Source organism: Arvicanthis niloticus, chromosome 3 (genome assembly GCF_011762505.2).
Source record: "Arvicanthis niloticus isolate mArvNil1 chromosome 3, mArvNil1.pat.X, whole genome shotgun sequence".
In the NCBI taxonomy this organism is placed as follows: domain Eukaryota; kingdom Metazoa; phylum Chordata; class Mammalia; order Rodentia; family Muridae; genus Arvicanthis; species Arvicanthis niloticus.
The window spans coordinates 40,834,307-40,851,659 of NC_047660.1; the positions used below are offsets into that span (position 1 = coordinate 40,834,307).

General features: G+C 41.5%; 1 protein-coding gene across 8 annotated transcripts in view; it reads right to left on the reverse strand.

Annotated features, from left to right (window-relative positions):
- The window catches only part of Mtrf1 (mitochondrial translation release factor 1), a 31,304-nt gene that overhangs the window by 8,883 nt on the left and 5,068 nt on the right, over window positions 1-17,353 (reverse strand). The window contains exons 1-9 of one of the 8 annotated variants that reach the window (XM_034498214.2): window positions 16,795-17,059; window positions 14,485-14,573; window positions 12,573-12,998; window positions 11,649-11,740; window positions 9,925-10,006; window positions 9,631-9,738; window positions 5,643-5,815; window positions 4,263-4,380; window positions 206-342 (exon numbers count right to left, since the gene is read on the reverse strand). In XM_034498214.2, coding sequence (XP_034354105.1) covers window positions 206-342; window positions 4,263-4,380; window positions 5,643-5,815; window positions 9,631-9,738; window positions 9,925-10,006; window positions 11,649-11,740; window positions 12,573-12,990 — 1,128 coding nt within the window. In that variant the 5' untranslated portion in view covers window positions 12,991-12,998; window positions 14,485-14,573; window positions 16,795-17,059. Of the gene's footprint in view, window positions 1-205; window positions 343-4,262; window positions 4,381-5,642; window positions 5,816-9,630; window positions 9,739-9,924; window positions 10,007-11,648; window positions 11,741-12,572; window positions 12,999-14,484; window positions 14,628-16,756; window positions 17,062-17,353 lie in introns of those variants that run through there. The other 7 variants (XM_076930685.1, XM_076930686.1, XM_076930684.1 and 4 more) reach the window with 7 other exon arrangements.

Sequence of the window (17,353 nt, forward strand, 5' to 3'; positions counted from 1 at the left end):
GTAGGAAATACTTCTGTTTATTCATTTACTCCTTTGGAAACTGGCCTGAATGCAATCAACAACCCTGTAGGCTCCTGGCACTTAAACATTCCTTGCTTACAAAAACAGCATGTCCTATGTTCTAGTGACGTGTATTCACGTGAGGACAGGCACTGCATCTGAACATGACTTTCCTACAGCATTGCAACTGCTCCACTTGTCTTACCTGAAGTCTTCTAGCACTCTGCTGCTGACACCTGTCTTTCTCGATTATTTGTTGGTAGAGTCTGGCTTTCAACACACGCAAAGCTATTTCTTTATTTTTCAGCTGTGATCGTTCTTGTTGGCACTCTACTACGAGTCCTGAAAAACAAGCAGAAGTAACTGTCACCTATCATTTCCGCAGGCCCAGTAAAGACGAAATGAGGAACATTTATTCATTGTGTGTGACTGGGTCTCAGTAGCTCTGGTTGGCCTTGAACTCACAATCTGCCTCTGCCTCAGAAGTGCTGGAATTAAAGATATGGGACACCACACCTGGCTGGGGAACATCGTAAGGTGAAAGATTAACAGGGAATTGGACAGAAGACAAGCAACAGTTTAGATTTAGCACAATTTAGAAATTGTTGGTAATAGCTCGAGGTGCCTACTTAGATTCTGACGTCTAAACCGAGATAGTTCACCATTTTCCTTTTCTTCTTTCAAGGTACTCACTATAGAGTCTTATCTAGCCTGGGGCTCACTATGTTTACCAGGCTGGCCTGTAACTCACAGAGAGCTTCTGCCTCCTCTGCCTCTCTGCCTCTGTCTCTACCTCTGCCAACTAAGTGAGGGGTTAAAAATGTGTGTCCGTCTATCTTGTACCTCACTGGTACAATTAGGAATAATTATGCTCTAACTGTATTTTGAGAGAAAAGTTCTACTTTAACAGGAAGAGTGATATGTAGGAGGAGCTAAGTGGGAAGGAGTACTGAGAGGAAGAGGTGGAACAAGGAGAGAAGATGAATAAGAGGAGAAGCTAGGTGATGAGAGAGAGAAAGAGAGAGGGGGCATGGAGGCAGATGTTCACATGTCTCCACCAGTCAAAGATAGTTTTTATATCTAGGTTGGGTATTGGGTTACGCTTCTGATTGAGCATTACCAAACTTATAAATCCTTTGATTAACATTTTTAAAAAATTGTATAAAAGCAAAAAGGAAAGGGAGGGGCATGGGACAGGGGTGTTCTAGGGAGGGGAAATGTGGAAAGGGGATGGCATCTTAAATGTAAATAAAATATAAAATAAAAAAATAAATTAAAAAAATAAAAATATATAAAAAAAATGTGTGTCCGTAAGCTGGTGACCCCTACATCAGCCTCTCAAGTGCTAGGCTTACAGGAGTGCGCTGTGAGGTGTGACTCTGAGCTACTTCAGGTTGGAAGGCTGAGGCAGCAGCTAGTCATATTTACTCTTGTTCTCTGAACATTTCCTCTCTTTTTGTTGTTGTTGTTGTTGTTGTTCATCCAGGTATTTTTCCAAGAGCAATCTGCTACAGAGTGCTGACCTCACCTCTGTTCTACACAGGGAGCACTTGTTCTTTCCTCTTTCAGACACAAATACACAAAAGGAGGGCTGATGTTGACAATACTCCTTTATGTAAGGCCAGGGATGTAGCTCAGTGGCAGAGCATCCGCCAAGCCAGCAGGAGTGAAACTTGGGCTTCCATCTTTAGCTGGAGCCATCTTGCTCCATGCTTGCCAGTTATTTCATACTGTCGCTGTAACAGGCCTGCCTGTCATCGACACACAGACGTGACCTGGCTCAAGGACACGCTGACCACATACCCGGTTGTGTTTTACTTGTTCTGAATGTTCTGTATAAGGTTCGCTAATCTTATGAGATCTCACAAAGCTTTACATGGAACTCATCAAACCAAAGGTCAAGTGTATCTGTACCCGATTAATGTTGCTGTCTGGTCCTGTTGGTGGCCAGAGCTCTTTGCTACCCCAGTGTTCTGGTTCCCAAATGAAAGACGTACACACGCAGCCTTTATATTATGACACGCCTCAAACAGCTCAATGGCTGGACCACTTCCTCACTCCACATGGCCAGTCCGCTTCCCTCCAATATTCCTGAGTTATTGCTTACTAAAATCTATATTCCATCTTTGCTGCCCTACACCCAGTCGGTGCCTTTTTGGAGCATGATCCCCGGGCTCCTACATGATGGCTATATTCTCTGTCCAGCACCTCTCAGGTGTTGTGTCTCTCCTCTCCTTATCCTAGCATGGTAGATCTCTCTCTTCTTTCCTCGGTCCCTTGCAAAGGAATCCTAAAAGTCCTGCCTCTGTCTCTCTGCCCAGCCATTAGCCACCGGCAACTTTATTTACTAATCAAAACTAACTGGGAGCAGGGTTCCCTCAGTGTCTTACCCAGATTAACATAACACAAAGCAGCATTAGACTCAACCCACAACAGTTAATATGAACTGTTGTGTCTAAAAGGACTTGGGTCAGAGCTGACCACTGGGCAGCCCTTCCTGTACCTACACATGAGCTCACTGTGGTTTTTGTGGCTGACTCTGAAGAATGCTACTGATAAGCCAAAAAGTTAGTTATAATAGTCATGCTCTGTCATCTGAATGTTCTGAAATTCCCCTGTTCACCACCCATTTACCACCACCCTTATCTTACTCAAGACCAATCAGCTTAAAGGGTAGCTGATAATACTCTGCCTAGTAAGCCAACGGCTCCCCTCCTTGCCTTTAAACCTTTGAATCTGGTTTTTCCTATAAAAAGTCTACTCTGAGCAGACTAAGGCTGTAATTAGTCCTTTTTTGCAATCCTAGCTGTCCAGTATTACGGTGTGCATGCAATTAATTATTCTTGCTTAACTGAGGTCAGTGTTTGGTTTGAGTGTTGCTTTCTGAACCCCAACAAGTATTACTTCCACCACCCAACTCTGTACCACCACCAACAAACAAGACAGTGCACTGCCCATGTGGTCAGAGGCCTTTGCCTTAGAGGCAGATGGGAGACACCCGACGTAGGTGCTAAGAACTACACTCCAGTATGTGATGTTGACTTAACTGCAGCTGTTTCTCCAGTCCTGGCATAACATTTGATATGTACCTGCTGATCAATCATGAGGACCAGAGTTTGAATCCTAGTAGCCACATAACAAGTCTTTGCAAACACTTATAAAGTCCAGCTCTTTGGGATCAATCTCCTTCCAGCCTCCATGCATGCAGAGGCTTGCACACATGCAAACACTCATACAGACACACATACACAGACACACACAGAAACATACACATAAACACACACACACAATTATTTGTTTAGGAATTTTAAAAGAAATGAAAATACAAAAAGAAAAATTGTTTTAGTCTGCAAAGTGACCACATAATGAGTTGGGCAATGAGAGTCTGCATGTACAACGGCTGTCCTATAAAATCTCACTGCCTACTAAGACTTATCTTTTCAATCATTTATAATTTTCACCCAGTGATAAAACTGTGTAATAATACATTCCTCAGAATGTACCACTATTGTGAAACAATGTATGTAAAAGCACCTGAACAAATTAAAAAAAAATAATCTTAATAATCTTACAATTTATCAAGGTAACAGAGTGTCCTGGTATTCAGGACACCACTAAAGCAGCAGAGCCTCGTGGCACTGGCAGTTCATCTGCAAGATACAAGGGATCCACAGCAATGGCATGTCTGCTGTATCTCTGTTCCGCTTGGAACTGGACTAGAGCACCACTCCTGGAGCAGCGGGCATCCAGTATAATCAAATACCTTTCCTGCACAGACATGCTTAGCACCTGCACCCTTCAAGAGGGGAACTGTTTCTAAACAGAAGAGAAACTAGACACCACTGGCTCATCAGAGCCACAGTGCCATGGCCATCTGTGGAGATTTGAATGAGAATGGCCTCCATCAGCTCAGATATTTGAATGCTTGGTCCTCAGTTGGCAGAACTGTTTGGAAAGGATTAGGAGGTGTGGCCTGATCACAGGGGAGGCTTGTCACTGAGAGTGGGCTTGAAGATTTCAAAGGCCACACCATTCAGTTAGCTCTTTCTGCCTTGTGCTTGTAGATGAAGACACAAGCTCTCAGCTACTGCTCCAGTACCTTGCCTGTCTGCTGCCATGTTCCCTGCCACAATGGTTATGGACTCTAACGTTCTGGAACCATGAGTCCCAAATCAAACGTTTCCTTTTATAAGCTGCCTTGGTCACAGTGTCCTATCACAGCAATAGAAAGTAACTAAGACAGAAGCAAAGGCCTTGCTCACCTGTGGGGATATGGACCAGCCTCACAGCGCTGTCTGTGGTGTTAACATGCTGCCCACCTGCTCCTTTGGCTCGAAATGTGTCTACTCGAAGATCCCTGGGATCCACTTTCACATCTACCTAGGACAAAAAAATATATAGCATGAGTAAATTCACAATCCCACAAACACTTTATTCTGAGATTTTTCAAATAAACTATTTACATAAACCATGAATTGAAAAAAAAAATAATAATACCAAAGAACCTACTTCCACCCACACCCCACTCTCAGCTGACTCAGGGTTTCTTTGTGTAATTCTGGCTGTTCTGGACCTCATTCTATAAATCAGGCTGGCCTCAAACTCAAAGAACCCAAAGAGCCACCTGCCTCTGCCTCCCAAGTACTGGGATTAAAGGCGCGCGCCACCACCGCCCAGCTAGCTAAACAACCCATTTCAATGAGATACTATTTTACTTTGGGGGTGATGAGACTTGAACTCAGGGCAGTATGCATGCTAGGCAAATATTCTACCTTTGAATTTCACCCCACTTAAAGGATGCAGCTTTTAAGCATGGACTTAGAATAGCATGCGATCACTGAATTATATAATCTTTGAAGAGTTTCACCATTGATTATCTCATTGATTATCTAGACCATAAAAATGTCTATAATGCACATTATTGATTGGCAATGTCACCGGATCTGTTAGAAAGTCACTAAGATCTCTTTGTATCCCTTGCCACATGCACAGTGAGACATGCGAGCTGCTCCACATTCTCACGTCCTTGGCCACAGTCAGATAGGGTGACATTCTCCATTCTTGTTTCAGCTCTCACAGACAACCACAGCTGGATCGGGTGGGTGGGGCAGTGTAGGATGAAGGAGCTTTGACTTGGGGTTACTTATGCAGGGCTTTAACCTCAGTGGAGTAGCCTCAGGCTGATCACTTCTTCTGAGACGTGTTTTCTCTCTTACACAGCAAAGGAAACAATCTAGCAGGTGGGTTGTTTTGAGATTTAAGACTCTAATCTACATGAACTATGTATATATGTATAAGTGGGTCAATTCTGAACTACTGAGGAAACCCCTAATCACTGCTCCTAAGCGTAAGTGGTCTCTCTCCTCTTCCTCCTTCCCACTGTGTGTGTGCCTTTATTGCTGGGTCACATTTTAACTCCTTGAATTTTGAATTTTATTTGAGAAGGGGATCTGGGGCTGGAGAGATGGCTCAGAGGTTAGGGGCACTGGTTGCTCTCCCAAAGGTCCTGAGTTCAATTCCCAGCAACCACATGGTGGCTCACAACCATCTATAAAGGGATCTTGTGCCCTCTTTTGGCATGCAGATGTACATGTAGACAGAACATACAAATAAATAAGCTAACCACGTCATGGGGAAGTTACCTCATCTGGCTGTGGAAGGACAATAACTGCCATTGTCCCCGTGTGAATACGTTGCATCCGTGATGACAGGCCCACCTCTGGGATCCGTTGAACCCGATGGATCCCACCTTCATACTTCAAATGCTTATAGACACTGTCGCCAGCAATTCGAGCAGCTGCATGATGCAGTCCCCCTAGGGAAAAGGAGTCAGAAATACTAGTGCAATCTACTTTGAAAAAGATTAGGCTTGTCTGTCAGTATAGCACATAAAATGGGAACCCAAGATATATAAGCTATATTATCCCAATACAGAATATAATAATATATAAAATAAAACAAATCAAGAATATTACTTATGGTCATCTCTGGGAAGGTAACAGTGCATTTTATATTTTACTTCTTGGACTATTTATTTATTTATTTATTTATTCATAGATAAGTTCTTGCTATGTAGTCCAGGCTGGCCTTGAACTCACGATTCTGTTTCAGTGTCTCGAACGCTGGGGTTTGAGACAAGCTGCATGTAACATCTGACTTGTACTTTTTGGATTCCAACTTTTCTATAAGGAACTTTTATTTTGTAATAATAAGAAAAATACCATTAGAAAAAAGGAATACTGGGACATTTTCTGCATTGAATTACCTGCAAATTTTGTGCCATACATCAGAAGAGGCTCAATAACACAATTTCATACTATTGAATATCTTTTAGCCTGAGTTTCAAGAATTAAAAGTTAATTCTGATCTGTGGTATGGAAAGATTGTTACACACACACACACACACACACACACACACACACATTAGTGGTTAGGCTTCAGCTTTTTATCTAATAGGTTTTTAAAACATCTTCATGATATAAGAAGTTATAAAGTAGCCAATGAGATGTCTCAGCAGAAAAAGGCACCTCCTGCCAAGCCTGAAGACCTAAATTCTAAGTTCTGAAAGTTGTCCCTTGACCTCTACATGGACCCCATAATGTGCCCCTCCTCCCAAAATAAATGAATAAATAAATGTAAAAGAGGTAAACAACTCCATGAATAGACAGAGATATAGCACAAGATTCAAATATGTAATTCAATGACTGCCTGTTCCCATGTTCCTCCCCCAGGTCTTTTCAGTCACGACCCTTTCCCTTCCCTATGAGGGTCCTAGTCTGAGTTCTGTTGCTGCGATAAAACACTCTGAAAGAAAAACAGCTTAGGGGAAAATGGGTTTACTTTAGCTCATAACTCCACATGACAGTCCGTCATTGCAGAGAAGTGTAGGAAGAAGCTTGGAGTAGCTGATTGCATCGACAGTCAAGCAGAGAGGAAAACAAACACACACATGGCCACTGTTCAGCTGGCTTTCTCTATTCTTCTACAGTCCAAGGCCTAAAACTAGGGGATGGTGCTACCCACCTTCATGGAGGGGCTTCCTACACCAGCTAAGGTACTCAAGAGAATCACCTACACACAAGCCTACAGGCTGGTCTAGTCTAGAGAGTCCCTCATTGAGACTTTCTTACCAGATGATTCTAGGACGTGTCAAGTTGACACTTACCATTATAGTGAGTCAGCACATGGTCACTTTTACTACCTTCTTTGTCATGACCATATTTACCTGAAAGTCCTCCTTAGACACTATAGAGCACTCTTTTCTGTTTAAAAACAATGAATAGCTCAGAGGCAAAGCTCATGCCTTGCCATGCAAAAGGTCTTCTGTGCAATGCCCATCACTCCCAGTTCCAGGGGATATGTCCTTTAAGTCTCTTAAGTTCTTCATTCATTTCTCGAATTCCTATATATTATTGAGGAACTACATGGCAGTTGACCTACAGAAGTCCCAGCAATCCTGTTTACTGACTTCATACTCGTATGTGTGTGTACATGTGTGTACATGTGTGTGTGTGTGTGTTTATTTTTATTTTTGAATTTTGTGTTCATTAGTATTTTGTCTGCATGTATGTTTGTGTGTCATATCCCCTGGAACTTGAGTTATAGACAGTTGTGAGCTGCCATGTGGGTGCTGGGAATTAGACCCAGATCTGGAAGAATAGCTAGTGCTCTTAACTACTGAGCTATCTTTCCAGCCCAACTGCATACTCTTGCCACAAACCAAGCTGTTCTACTGCTGAGATTTGGCGGTGGAGTCCAGAGACTGGATCATCTGCCAGGTATGGTGGCACACGCCTTTAACCCCAACACTTGGGAGGCAGAGGCAAGTGGGCTTCTATGAGTCAAAGGTCAGCCTAGTCTATATAGAGAGTTCCAGGCCAGCCAAAGCTACACAGCTACAACTTGATTACCAATGGCACAGTTACATAGGAAAGGCTAGCTAAATGTTTGATCGGGTCCTTTACTAGTCTTGCCAGTATAACAGTACTTTAAAAGAATACAATGAGTTAGGTCCCTTTAACCATCTGAAAAGAATCAATTATTTTTAATTAATTAATAGTGCATGTATAGAGTGATCATACAAAGAGACTGATGTGGAGGTCAGAGGAACCCTTCCTGGAGTAGGTTCTAACTACCTCAGGCCTCCAGGCCTGTGCAGCCAGTGCCTTTACAGATGAAGAAGCTGATATGCATTAGTAGACAGGTATAAAAAATGTGACGGTTGCAGTCCATGCATTAAGGTCGTACTATAAAAGATACCCAAGAACTAAAACAGAGTGAAGCCACGACATTAAATTTCCTATCTCAACTTCACTATTTCCTTTGCCAGGAGTGGTAGCACACACCTTTAATCTCAGCACTCCAGAGGGACAGACAGTTCAATCTTTATGAATTTGAGGCCAGCCTGGTCTACATAGTGAGTTCTAGGATAGCCAGGGCTATGTAGTGAGAACTTAAAAAAGCTGAAAGAAAGAAGGAAGGACGAAAAGAAAGCAAGCAAGAAAGAATGAAAATTATCCCCTGCCCCATGTTCTTTACTTCCTGCTGAATACAAACATTTGACTTTATATAAACTGGAGAATCCTGTATAAATTAATGGAGCCAGTATCAGGCTGAGTTTCATTCACATTCCTTTCTTCCCAGCCATATGCAATCAGCTAGCTTACATAACTCACCTATGCTGCGGTTCCCTTATTTGCAAACCACCACAACCACCACCTATGTCTGTATTACACAGGTGAAAGAGCAGCTATTCATACTGATTACCTGACCAACGCCATATAAAGGAATAGCACACGTTTTTCAGTTCATCTAGTTATCAAGAGATTTTTGCAGGGGAAAATAGAAGCCTATTTAGAGCATTAAATTACAATGTTGTATTTAGCTGTGAGACTAAGATCACCCACTGGCCCCTCTGGACCAATATGCCAGCATCTGGAAGGAAAGGCTACCAAAGATCCCTGCTACCTAAATTTCAAAAGATGGCTGAAGAGCTGAGATCCCCAGAGGAAGGCAGTGAAGGTGTACTGCTGGACTGGCCAGTCGGGACCAGCCTTAGTTTACAATGCGGCATACTGAGTTCCCTCTGCTCTTTACCTGATCAATCCTTTTACCCGACTCTGATTTCCTAGTTTATCATTAATTACCCCTCATCTCTCACGGCATAGTACTGTGTTACCCAGCAGACAGAACCTATGGGTCATCTTCTGAATGTATTTTATTAGTACTATTATTTTTAAAATTTAAAAATCTTGTGTATATGGGTGTTTTGCCTGTCTGTCTGTCTGTCTGAATATTACATGCATGCCTGGTGCCTTCAGAGGCCAGAAGAGGCCTGGGACTGGAGTTACAGATGTAAATCTCCATTAGGTGCTGAGAGTTGAACCTGATCCTTATTTCCTGAGTAGAAGAACAACTACTGCCCTCAGCCACCGCCCCATCTCTCCAGCCCATTATAAGGTTTTGTTAGTTTTCGTTTTTGTATACTTTCAAGTTTTAATTTATTCATTATTTATCTTCTATTGAGATAGGATCTCACTTTGTAGCTCTGCCTAGGCTAGAATTGAATATATAGACCAGGCTAGCCTCAAACTCACAGGGCTTTGTCTGAGGCTGCCTCCATATGCTTACCATAATCTGCTGGTGTGTAATTCAGCAGCTCAAATTTCCAGTGCTTATAGTATGAATAATTCTGGTACATATCAAATATCTCTCGGGTAAATTGCTGGCAGATATCACCTATAAGAGAACACACAAACTATTCAGTAAGCGCAACTATTAAAGCACGCCACCCTTAGGCGTGAGCACTCAGGGTGAGCTTTTCCTAAACTAAACACTCGCAGTGGGCTTCTCAAGGGACGGCGATGTCAAACCAACACAAAACTCAGTTTTCAAAGCTCTTTTACAATCCATTGACCTTCTGACCTCCAGTAGTCCTTCCAGATGTCACTTCCAGAATAACATCACTCTGGTCACACGTCTCCTTAGGCACTAAGTGCTCCAAAAGCTGGAAGAGAAGGAAAACACAATCGCTGGTGTATTTACTTCCCTTGGTATAATATTACTTGAAATTAAGTCAAAGCCCTCAAAACAGTTTTTTGAAGTCAGTAATTAACAAAACCATGTAATATCCCAGAGAGCCTTAAAACCATATCCTAAGAAATCTAATTAGATGGTCAGTTCATATGAGAATGTAGATACTTATCTGAGATTTTTCTGCAATGTTATCACATTATCTTAATTTTCTAAAATGAAGTTAACTATGATCAAAGTCCAGACTTGCATTCAACTTTGTTCAGATTTTGTCTCTTAAAATTAGCTCTACACAGTGGCATCTTTCATCTGATGAATGAAGCCAGTCTTTGGAAATCTTCATTTGTTCCAAATGACTTTTGACATATAATTATAGACTCTCCCCTGCCATAAGTGACGGTCAGCACTATACCATACCTTGCATTCTTGGTGAGGTCATTCTGTCTAAAGACTATACTGAGGGGACTCAAAGTAAGATTCAAATAGCTTCTCTCACATGACAGAAAAAAAAAGGGTGGGGGTTCGTAGGTCCCTAATAAAGTTTTAGGAAACAACTAAAAGGTCTTTTGAATCAAACTAAAAACATACACGTTCTGAGTCTCCTCCCAACCACCGCTTCTCTGAAACACTCCAGTCTGTGGGAGAGAAAGCTAGACTAATGTCAGATAGGTTTTGCCTTTGGTGCACTAGGGTCACATCTCTACTCATCCTTCTAAGTCCTCAAAAGCCCCTCTCTAAATCCCACAGTAAGAAAGCTGAAGGGACAATGATGATTCCAACAGAAATAAATGGGGTATACAGTGCTATGGTCTTCATTGTCTTTAAAAACAAACCACCTACTGAACTAAAATTTTTGTGGAATTTGCCCTTCCATATCTAAGTTGCCAGCTAAAGCTGACATCCTCCCATGAAGCCTGAGAGTCCCCAGCATGCCAAAGACTTATTAGTTCTAATTAAAGACCTGCAGTAACCAGCTGCCTCTACCCTTAGGATTCATTCCGTTGTATTCAGCACGCAAGTTTTCAATCTAATACAACCACCAGGAACCTACCAATCCCTTCTCACTCTTAAAACCATCTGACTTGTCCTCATGGTGACTACATTTCCTTTTAAAGTTTTACTCATTTATTTTTATTTCTGTGGGGGTCCTCACTGAGCGCGCGCGCACACACACACGCGCGCACACACACACACACACACACACACACACGTGCAACATGGGGAGGTCAGAGGACAACTGAAGGGAGCTAGTTCTCGCCTGTCACCTTGCGTGACGCATTGGAATTCAGGTTGTAGAACAGGTGTGTATAGCATCACCTCTATCTGCAGAGCCATCTTCCTGGTCCCCTAACTTTCCTAACTACAGGATCATGTCTGCTTGTCTACCAAGTCAATAGATTCAGCTATGGTTTTTTCCTTCCTCTGGAGTCCTGTTCATTGACATCTCAGTTTCTCTGCCAATTATCCTTCAGCAAATTGTACTAAGTATAGCTCAATTACTTGTTGGGATAAAAGAACTGCTGGGGCAGTTATCTTGAACATCAAACCGTATTCTAGGAAGAATACTAGTCCTTCAAGTTAGCACTAGTGAGATCAGTCTTCTGCCCAGAACATACCTCACTATACAGTCTGTGGATCTTCTGATCAATGATTTGCCTTTCTTCTGACACAAGTTCTTGCAACTGCTTTTCGTCTTGTTTATTTAGACCTAAAACCAGCAATAGGGATAATAGTACACTCTTTAAAATTCTTACAGAGAAAGTATTAACTACCTCATCAATGTCTACAAAGTTTTTCATTTGTTTTGAGACAAGAGTCCTACTATGTACTCCAGGCTGGCCTTGACCTCCTTGCCTTCCAGTCTCAGTCTCCTAAGAGCCTGTCTGTGGGGAACCTGACAATGCTGTGGCTGGTGAGAAGCAAGCAGTGAGAGGCAAGAAGGAAGTCCTGGCCAGCGCGACTTAGTCAGCCAGGCTGGCTCCAACTTCTGGAGTCCAACACCAAGCCAGCCATAATTAAGTACAATACCATCTTACCATCTTGGAAAACAGTTTCCTGGTAACAATTACCCAACTAACCCATGTACACAATAAAGCTTAAGGTGTGACTTCATGAATGTGGTCTCTACCATGAAGATGGGTTCTATACCTTAAGGGGCTAGGATCTGGTATGGTCTCTTACTGAGATCATGTAGAGGTCACCAGGCTGTAAAGTGCACGTAACACATATACTCTCTGACATTACTCCCTTCGATGGAAGAGGAACCATCGTTCTGTATTCCTGTATGTACAACAGCACTCAGTAAATTAAAACCTATGATGATATCAAGTCTCCTAGAGTCTACCTAAACCTCTAGGTAAGTACTGTGAAGAGCCTGGACTCTTAGCAGACCCTTAGTAAAGAAAACTCCTTAAACACTGAGTGAGGACACAGCCCTCTTCTTACCAGAACTGAGCTTATTATCTGTAGGCTTTTAAAAAATCAGAGTTCAAAGTTTCATCAATTCAACACTTATACACACACACATATCCTTTACCTACTTTTACACATTGACTCCAGTTCTTCAATGGCTTGTTCAGCCTCCTGAATTTCTTGATAAACAGCTGCAAGTGGTGCCAACTCAGCATGCCTTCTGTGTAAGGCCCTTCGGTCTCCTTCATTCTCAGAGATACCCTGCAAACACTGGTCAAGGGTTTGGTACTCTTTATTCAGGTCTTCCATATACTTCTGTAGGCCTTTATGTTTCCAAAGCTTCCTTGTATCTTGATGACAGTAGCCTCTGGACCAACTCTTATTTAAGAGCTGATGGAGAACGTGAGTCTTGTTTTGTCTAAAATTCCGCAGCCTTGTATCAAGGCTTATCTGTCTAAATTGCTGACAGTAGAGGAAGACATATCTCTGGGGGTATGCACTGAGAGACAGATTCCGAAAAAGCCAAATACACAGGTGATGACTCATCTCCACAGCTGTAATGTAAGATATGAGAAAATCAATTCTAAAGATACATGGAGTTTCAGAGAAACTTTTAGCTCATAGCCTCATCTAGCTCCAAAGATGGTCAATAACTCAGAGATACATACATACACACACACATACATACATACATACACACACAGATATACATATATGTGCACACACACATACACACACATATATATATAGTTTTATAGGTTTTTAGTTTTTAAAAATTTATTTATTTATTCATTTATTTATAGCCAGAGTTCCATTATTTATCTCTGGCTATCCTAGAACTCACTCTGTAGACCAAGATGGCCATGAACTCAGAGATCCGCCTGCCTCTGCTTCCCAAATGGTAGAATTAAGGGAAGTGACACCAGGCTGAACCCACAAAGAAAATCCTAAATAATAGTATATTAAAACAAGTGAGGGGCTAGCGAAATAGCCCAGAGAATAAAAGTACCTTCAGGTAATTCTAACATCCAACATCAACCTCTGGCATTGCTGTTGTCGTTGTCTTTGTCTCTTTCCTTCTCCTTTCTTTTTTCTTTTCTGAGACAGGGTTTTACTGTGTAGCCCTGGCTGTCCTAGAATTCACACTGTAGACCAGGCTGGTCTCAAACTCAAAGAGATCTTCTTGCCCCTGCCTTATACGTGCTGGGATCAAAGGTGTGCGCTGCCACCACCTGGCTGATATAAAGAAAACTGATCCTTGAAAGCTGTTGACCTGCAAACCCCCACATGCACACAAAATAATTTTGTTGAAAAAAAAGCCATAAGTTATAAGTGTGTAGGAGCATGACTAACCAATACAGCACTAGAAGGGGTTAAGGTGGTTCTAACTTTACATGAGTATATAAATATACACTTACAAGCTATAAAACATGCCTTTAATCCCAGCACTTGGAAGGTAGAGGCAGGCAGATAACTCTGAGTTCGAGGTCAGTCTGGTCTACAAAGCAAGTCCAGGACAGCCAGGGCTGACACAGAGAATCCTGACTTGGACAACAAACAAACAAACAGCTATAAAATAATAATGCATCTTTAGGTGGTTCATAGTCATATATTTATGAAAGTTCAAGGAAAATATTAACATCTCAACTATTATCTAGTCTAATTGACAAAAGGGTCTTCCTACATAGCTCAGGCTGGCTTCAAACTGGGGGCCTCCTGCTTCAGCCTTCCAAATGCTGAATCCCAAATGTACATCAACATGTCTGGATAAACTTAAATGAGCAATTTTATTGTATTTATTCATTTATTTCTAAATTATTATTATTATTGAGAATGTGAGAGACAGGGTGTATATTGTGTGTGTGTGTGTGTGTGTGTGTGTGTGTGAGAGAGAGAGAGAGAGAGAGAGAGAGAGAGAGAGAGAGAGAAATTAGGGACTGTCCCCTGGCCTTACGCATGCTAAGTAAGCACTTTGTTTTAATTTCAGGGCATTCAGAAGCCAAAGAAAATTAGGTAACTTAATCACAAGTATTTACTCACTAGATAGAGGCAGAGTTTGTATTATAACAGCTTGTCTATTCCAAGATCAGTGCTTCTCTCTCAAGGATGTTTCTCTTTTAGCCAAGAATCTAAAGGAAGAGATCCTCAAATATTAAAAGACCAAGTTAACATACCAGGAGGACCTGGTGGGGAAAAAAAAAAAAAAAAAGGACAATGATGATATTTTAATAACTGAACAAAAAAACCAGATTACAAAGCAGGATAATCTCTGGTTGTTTTTTTGTTTGTTTGTTTGTTTTGTTTTTTTTTGTTGTTGTTGCTTTGTTTTGTTTTGGTTTTGCTTTTTCGAGACAGGGTTTCTCTGTGTAGCCCAGGCTGTCCTGGAACTCACTCTGTAGACCAGGCTGGCCTCAAACTCAGAAATCCACCTGCCTCTGCCTCCCAAGTGCTGGGAGCAAAGGCGTGAGCCACCACTGCCTGAGTTTTGTTTTGTTTTTTGTTTTTGTCTTTTTTTCCCTAATTCTACAATATGTGGGGAAAAGCAGATAAAGGATACTGTCTTAGTTACTGTTCTATTGCTATGAGGAGACACCATGATCTAGGCAACTTATAAAAAGAAGCACTTAGTTGAGGCTTGCTTACAGTTTCAGGTTAGTCCATGGGTATCGTGCTGGTAAGTGTGGTAACAAGCAGAGTGCTGGAACAGTAGCTGAGAGCTCACCTCTGAGCTCTAAGTTGTAGACAGAGACTGGGCCTGGCATGTGCTCTTGAAACCTCAAAGCCAAGAAGGCCACACTTCCTAATCCTTCCAAAACAGTTCCACTAACTGGGGCCAAAACACTCAAATATATAAGCCGATGGGGGGGGGGGTGTTATTCTCATTCAAACCATCACACATTTTAAAAGAAGACAAAAGAAACACATCAAAATGGTGTAACTAAGTTCATTCCTTACTTACTTGTGAAATTACAGAAAACTTTTAAGTTTTCCTACTTTTCCATGCCTTTAAAACAGTACACATTATTCTCATATTTAACAATTACATAATATTATCAAGCTGGAGAAATTTTGACAGTTAAAAAAGTACTTGCTGCTCTTGCAGAGGACCAAGGCCAGCACCTGCACAGTGGTTCACAAATTATCTCTAACTCCAGTTCCAGGAGACTGATCTAACACCCTCTTCTTGCTTCCTGGGCACCAAGCATGTATATGATATACATACATACATACATGCAGTTAGTTACCCAAACACATACAAAAATATTTTTTAAAAGTGACAGATGAGGTGAAATTGGCTATGTACAATAATTATCTGTTCTTCCCTCAGATAAGGGCAAACAATAGTATGACTTTACTGGGCAAGAGAGGGAAAATGTTTTGCCTCCTGATTAAAAAGGGAAATAAGAGTCAAAATGTAACAGAATGTGGTTCAGTGGCAGTTCAGCTGCCCAACATGCTCAAGGCCTATGGTTTGACCCTTAGCACAACAAATTACCTGAAGCAGCCTTTACTGCAACTATTGTTTGTTGCTGTGCCTGGCAACACATTCATATATAAACCCCTTTGGTCTTGCTAAATCTAATTTAGCATTATCATTTTAAAATTTAAATATCCAGAAGACTCCCACCTGGCAGTGGTGGCCCAGGCCTTTAATCCCAGCACTTGGGAGGCAGAGGCAGGCGGATTTCTGAGTTTGAGTTCCAGGATAGCCAGGGCTACACAGAGAAACTCTGTCTCAAAAAACAAACAAACAAAAAAACCCAAAACAAAACAAAATTCAGAAGACTCAGCGTATCTTGGTTTCTATTATTAAATTTCACGTTACAAGACACAACTGAAATTGGACTGTGAAAGAATTCACGGATGCCCAGCAACCACACATTTAATACTCCAGAAGTTTCTGTGCATCTTTATATGTAACCCTGAGTACATCAAGAGTTTTCATTTGACGTTGGAAAGAATAAAAGGATGGCAGATTTTAATAATAATAGCTCTGGCTAAAATTTCCATTTTAGAAACAGCTGTGAAATGAGTAATTATCAAGGTCAGAAATCGTAGTTATTTTCTGAAGTTACCTAAACCTAGAAAGAGCAAGGCTTCAACATCACCCCCACAACCCAGTATTACTCGACATTTTTAGAGCAATTCTTAGTTTCTGGCGTGTTAAAAGTGACACTAAATGGGCATCAGGCACAGAATGTGAAAACCATATTGAGCAAGTCAGTATTATGAATTCTATACGGAAGTAACAAAAGTGAGCAGTGGGAAAATTTAAAAAGCCCTCTTACAGCTAAGAAAGAATTGTAAATACCTAATTAAAAGAAGAAAAATTAGGTTCTCGTTTCTTACTGATAAATGAGCCTTCTGTGCCCCCAACATTTCAGCGCAAGGTACTGCAAGCATGATCATTTCCAGGCTACTGCTTCCGGGTTATGGTTTGTTCCTGGCTCCTCCTCCATTTTGACGCTTCTTAAAGAGTAGTAAGGGTCCTTAGATGTCCGTAAGGGTAAACAAGAATGAAAAGATGAAGCAGGGAGGATACTGCTATGGAAGGACCACGCACGGAACTTATTTGGAGCTGACTCCCATGAGCCGTGAAGTCCAAAGGGAGCGGATCACCCCTCTCCTGTTGCCCTAAAGGAGGAATCCTGGGAGTTGTAGTTTATCCTTCCCCAGGCTTTTTTTGTTGTTGTTGTTGTTGTTCGCACCCCAAGCCCCTTTGCTCTATCTTTCTTCCTAAAGTTTTTCAGTTTCTTGAAAACCTAGAAGACAGACTTTTTCTTAATTTACATATCACAAGAATTTCTTTACGTGTTACCAACCCTTAAAGCAGTATTTTCTAAGTTACTGTTTTCTCCCAGTTCAGGAGGTTAAAACTAGAGACTCATGCATGCTAGACAAGAACTCT